Below are 5,111 nucleotides of genomic sequence, written 5' to 3' on the forward strand. Positions count from 1 at the left end.
CCCCCTCTTCCATGGGTCTCCAGCAGAACCCCACCAGCTTTGAGCAGGAGAACTGAAACAGCATAAAATCCCAGCACCTGAGGTGAGCAATACAACTCACCCAATGAGCTGTCTTACAGGACAGAGAGAAAATAGCCAGAATGGATGCTGTACAGAGTGCCCAGGAGTGCTTGGCACATGGGGGCTGCACACAGGTCCTGGGGTTGCTTTCATGGAGACTCAGCTGCGCAGAAGTTCCTGGGAACAGCCTGCAGCCTTGAAACCTTCTGGGATGTCACTGTCCAGTTTGGAAATGATTTTGTAAATGGGTTTCTTCCAGGAAGGGTCGGCATCCTTGCCTGCCCTGACGGCGCTGAAGAACTCCCGCAGCGTCAGGCTGGCCACCTCCAGGAACCGCCCCGGCACCTGTGGTGAGATGGGCATCAGCCCACAGCACTGCCAGCTCCCCATCTCCCCCTCGCCCCAGCAAACCCCGTCACCCCACTGCCCCTTCCTCCCCCTCCTCACCTCAAAGTCGTTTCCCTTGTTGTAGTGCGTGTTGAGGGCACGGAAGAGCTCCGAGTCCCGGGAGACCCGGAGGACACTGGCATCCACAACACCCTCCAGCAGGGCCTGCCGGGCAAACTTCTCCACCTGGATGTAGTAAAACTCACGGAAGTTGCTGAACCACTTGATGAGCTGGGAGGTGATGCAGCGGCTGAACTGTTGGGGGGTGCAGAGCCAGAGGACAGGTGTCAGGGCCCAGCAAGCCCAGCCATGTGCCGCTGGCCTGGCCCCACACCCAGTCCTGCCCCAGGAGTGCAAAAGCACCAGCCAGGACTGTGACATGGGGCTGTCCGTGGTGCCTCCCCCCACTGAGAATCAGGTCCCACGTGTCCAGCAGTGGGGATGCACATTCGTCATGTGCTTGAATCCTAATGCTTTGACTGCTCAGAGGGAAGACCTGGCAGCCCAGGTTTGCCACGGCCCGAGCACCTGCTCCAGGGCAGCCCATGCTGGAGCATGTGCTGCCACTGCTCCTGACAGCGAGATGGGGGGACACAAGAGCATCCCCTCCCCTGTGGCTCCCCAGCCATGCGGGCTGGGTACCACACTGCACAGGAGGCTTGCCTGCCACCAGAACTGGGTGCTGCTGTGTTACCTGCACATCGAGGAAGTAAGCTTTCAGCAGAGTGGAGCTGGGGTAGCGAGTGAAGAAAAACATCAGCTTGGCCTTCTTCAGGTGGCTGGGGGTCAATGCGTCCTGGATCTGCCTCGAGGTCAAGGAAAGCCTGCACACAGCAGCCTGGCGGGCTTAATGCACCCCTGAGCACCAGCCCTGGCACGCACATTCCTGGTGCCCGTGAGCACCCCTTCCCATGGGCTGGCAGCAGGGTGGAGGGGGTTTGCCCCTGGCCAGGCAGCCACTGGCTTTTTCCTTTGGCATGCCCAGGGAAACTGCCATTCCCCATGGCGCTTCCCAGGCTGGTGGGAACAGGGATATCCGTGAGACACACGGGGAGCACATTCAAGCCCAGGGATCTCTCTAGCTGCAGCTGAGCCCAGGGACCACCCCAGGTGCCCCAAAAGGATATATGGGTGGAGGTGAAGGGCACCTCGTCCATCGCAGCTGGCAGCTCCCCGCAGCCGTCCCTGCCCCCCGGCAGCAGCGCCAGGCTCTCCACGTCGGCGGGGCTCAGGGCCAGGGGACGCTGCTGTCTCGCAAGAGACGACCTCAGCTTGACAGTGCCCCAGTGCAAGTTGAGGGGCTCCAGAGAACCCCCCTCCGGAGCAGTGAGGGTCCCACCAGAGCTGCTGCGCCAGGAGCTGTGCTGGCTGCAGCCCAGCAGCTGGGTCAGCAGCTGGCTGTCCTGGATGGGGGCAGCTGAGCCCAGTGCATAACCCATGCCGGGTACCTGGCAGGGTTTTCTGACCCCCTTTGAACCGAAGGAGCCACCATGAGAACCCAGGCTCTTCCCTGAAGCCCCTGGCAGGACTGCAACCTGGGGTGAGCCCAGCGACCCTGGCGCATTCATGGGGGATGGCTTAGCAAGTGGCTTTCTGCATTTCTCAGCAGCAAAATACTGTCTCCTGTTACCTGGCCCCGGCACCAGGAGGCTGTGGTGCTGCTGCAGGAGGTGGCTGGCTGCCTTCGGCCACACTGTCTTCAGGACAGAGTCCACCACCTGGGATGTCACCCCAGCCAGCTCATTCTTCAGTGCCTGCGAGAGGACCCTTGCAGCTGAGGGCAAGCCATTTGAGCTGCCTCTGCCCTCGTCCTCCTGCCCATGCACCCCTGGGATACTCCTGCAGAGAGGCACTTTGCATGGGTCATTGGTGGCAGCAGCACTGTCCTCGTCCAGTCTGTCTCCAGGCTTCCCAGGCAGTGAATGCACTTTCTCAATACCTTCCTGGGTTTGGGCAGCATCCCCAGAGTCACAGACCTGGGAGAACTTCTCCTGAAGCCTCCTCAGCTGCTTCTCTAAAAAGCAGAGCTGCTCCTTCAGCTGCTGGCAGCCCTCAGCATGCAGGCTATCCCCCACAGGGGCCACTTGCCTGGCCACCCCCATGCCCTGCTGGGGCACCCTTGGCTTCCTCTTGCTCTCCCGGGGCAGCTCACTATCCCTCTCATGCCCAGAAGCTGCCTCCTGGCTGGTGCCAAATGCTAAGGGGTTTGGTGGGAGACTCATGCCTTGGATGATGCTCTCCACCCTGGCCCGCTTGGCTTGTAGGTGCTGGTCAGAGAATTGGTCCCGTAGGTGCTGATCAGAGAGCTGGTCCCTGTCACCAGCACAGGGCATGGAAGCTGGGGCATAGGTCGTGGGGAAAGCCAGGGCTTGTGCTCCTTCTCCAGGAGGTGCACCATACTCAAAGTCCTGAGGCAGGGCCACTACTTGGGAGGAAGGGAAAAGGATGCAAGGATCCAGGCTCCTGCCAACCATCTGGTGGCTTAGGAGCTGTGATACCAGGGATGTGCTGGGGGAAGGCAGGAGAGAGTTGGTCTGGAAACAGGGCTCCATCTTCAACCCCTGGCTGTGCCCTGAAGTGGCATGGTCTCTGTCCTGCTGAGAGGCAGTGCAGCCATCCATTCTCTCTTCTTCCTGCCTGGACAGTGGAGAGCTGCCCCTTAGCTGGTTTGGGATCCTTTCCAGTAATAGACTGGCAGGCTCCCAGGTGTTTGAGGTTTCAGCCTGCTAGAGGTGTGGAGCTGGAGAAAGAGCAAGAAATGTCAGTGGGCAGGACATCCTACAGCAACTCTGCATGCACTTGCCTAGGGATTTTTCTCCCAGATTCCAGGGCACCCCTGTTGCCTGACCATTGCCTGGTCCTGGCACTGCCAAACCCATGAGTAGGCTCTTGGGTGTTGCATGACAGCCGCAATGCCCCAGACACTGTCACACCTGCCACCTACCAGCCAGGCATTCATGGTGCTTGGAGTTCATTTCACACAGTTGGAGCCCTGAATGGGCATAGCAACATGGACTTCCCACACTGCCAGCTGCACCTATGACAGAGGCCTTCAAGGAGACTCCCCTCTGGGCTCCTGGACTTGGATTCAAGGGTGGTGAGCACCAACCAGAGCCATCTGCTACACATGCCTGGGCACAGATATTTTGGGTGCTCCCAGGCACTGACAGGGAATAGGGATAACATCTGTATCAGTCTGGAGGGCACAGTGACAGGCAGCAGTGCCGGGGGGCTGGGGCAGCACACACAGGCTGCTGGGAAGGGGCACAGCAAGGGTGAAAGTGTGATGTGACCTGCTGTGAGAGGGACACACTGGGATGATCAGGCTAACACAGCACAGTGCTCCTAAGCGCTTGTTAAAACACAGAATAAAAGGAATGGGGATGGGGATTACCAGGGAAGAGAAAAACTACTGAGCCAGCAGCCCCCAACTTAAAATGGTTGTGCTGACTCCAGGCAGGGACCCACCCCCTCTGCTTGCTTGCTCGCTGGGACAGCTTTGTAAGAGAAGGTGCAAAACCTCATATCCTGGGCAATTAGAGAGTAACCGTCCCTCTGGGATGCTGCTTCTTCTTCCACACTAATTAGCAGTATCTTTCCACACCTGAAGTAGGACAGATTATGTCTTTTGCAGACACCTTGAATGTGTCTGAGATTGTTTTGCTACACTAGGAAATGTCTGATCATTTCCAACACCATCAGTCTCTTGACCACACGACTGTCTGCCCCACTCACTGGCTTCAGCAGTTGCTCTTCTTTGAACATCCTTTTGCTCCAGGCAGGTGTCTGGGAGAGCTCTACCTTTTGCAGAGCTCTAGTCTGGACAAACCCAGTATTTTCTGAGTTGTCCAACACACTTGTTGCTCTCCCATGTTGAGTCCCCCCCCCCAACCATTAGGATTTCATTTTTCTAACAATCTGTCGGGAGGGGCACTCAGAGTCCTCGCTTTACGCGCAGGCAGCACCAGACCCTGGGGCTGGCAGCTCCCAGCATCACTGCCCACCCCTGTACAACCAGCTTCCCTGTCCCTGCCTCACAGCCTGCCAGGTGCTTCCAACCAAGCCACGCAGCAGGTGCCATGCAGTTACAGGCTTCATCCACTCTTAAGCCTTTCTGCACAGCATGGGCACAAAGCAGCTCGTCCTGCAGCCTTGCTTTTGGATGCGTCAGTTTGTTACAGAAACAACCTTCCTCCAGCACTTGGAGGGATACTCATCCCCTGTGCTGAGGCTTCCCAGCCCCAGAAACCCAGGGCAATAGACCCCTCATAAGCAGATCAACTCAGAGCTAGCCAAGAAGTTCTTCACTTGCCTAAGGCTTCCAGCACCACCACCTTTCTTCCAGAGACTGGAGAGCAGAGCCTACAGTCCCAGGCCATGGCAGCCCACTGTGGGTGGCCTGATCTCCCTCCTCACAACCTCCCCAGTGCTGCAGGAGCAGGAGGTCCTGCCAAGCAAAGCACTCCCGCTGATGCAGCCCTTTCCTTGCTGAATTAGCAGACACGTACTGTGATTCCTTAATACCAGCCTTCATCAGGGCCAGCTTCCAAAACACTAAAAAGCAGCTGAGGCTCCTCTTACCTGAAGAAAAAGGCTGAGGAATGAAAACAAAAAAGATGCACAGAAGAGAAGGCAAGTGTGTCCTCTCCAAAATGGGAGCCACC

At 57.8% G+C, this 5,111-nt stretch overlaps 1 protein-coding gene across 1 annotated transcript; it reads right to left on the reverse strand.

Moving 5' to 3' along the window:
- Positions 1 to 219: 219 nt before the first annotated feature.
- Positions 220 to 1,886, reverse strand: PROX2 (prospero homeobox 2). Its single transcript, XM_009993957.1, has 4 exons — positions 1,596 to 1,886; positions 1,142 to 1,249; positions 508 to 702; positions 220 to 405 (listed from the first exon to the last, which is right to left on the reverse strand). The coding sequence occupies exons 1-4, from the start codon at positions 1,884 to 1,886 to the stop codon at positions 220 to 222; spliced, it is 780 nt and encodes a 259-aa protein (XP_009992259.1).
- Positions 1,887 to 5,111: the final 3,225 nt, after the last annotated feature.

This window comes from Chaetura pelagica, unplaced genomic scaffold, assembly GCF_000747805.2.
Source record: "Chaetura pelagica isolate M959 unplaced genomic scaffold, ChaPel_1.0 scaffold11, whole genome shotgun sequence".
Taxonomy (NCBI): domain Eukaryota; kingdom Metazoa; phylum Chordata; class Aves; order Apodiformes; family Apodidae; genus Chaetura; species Chaetura pelagica.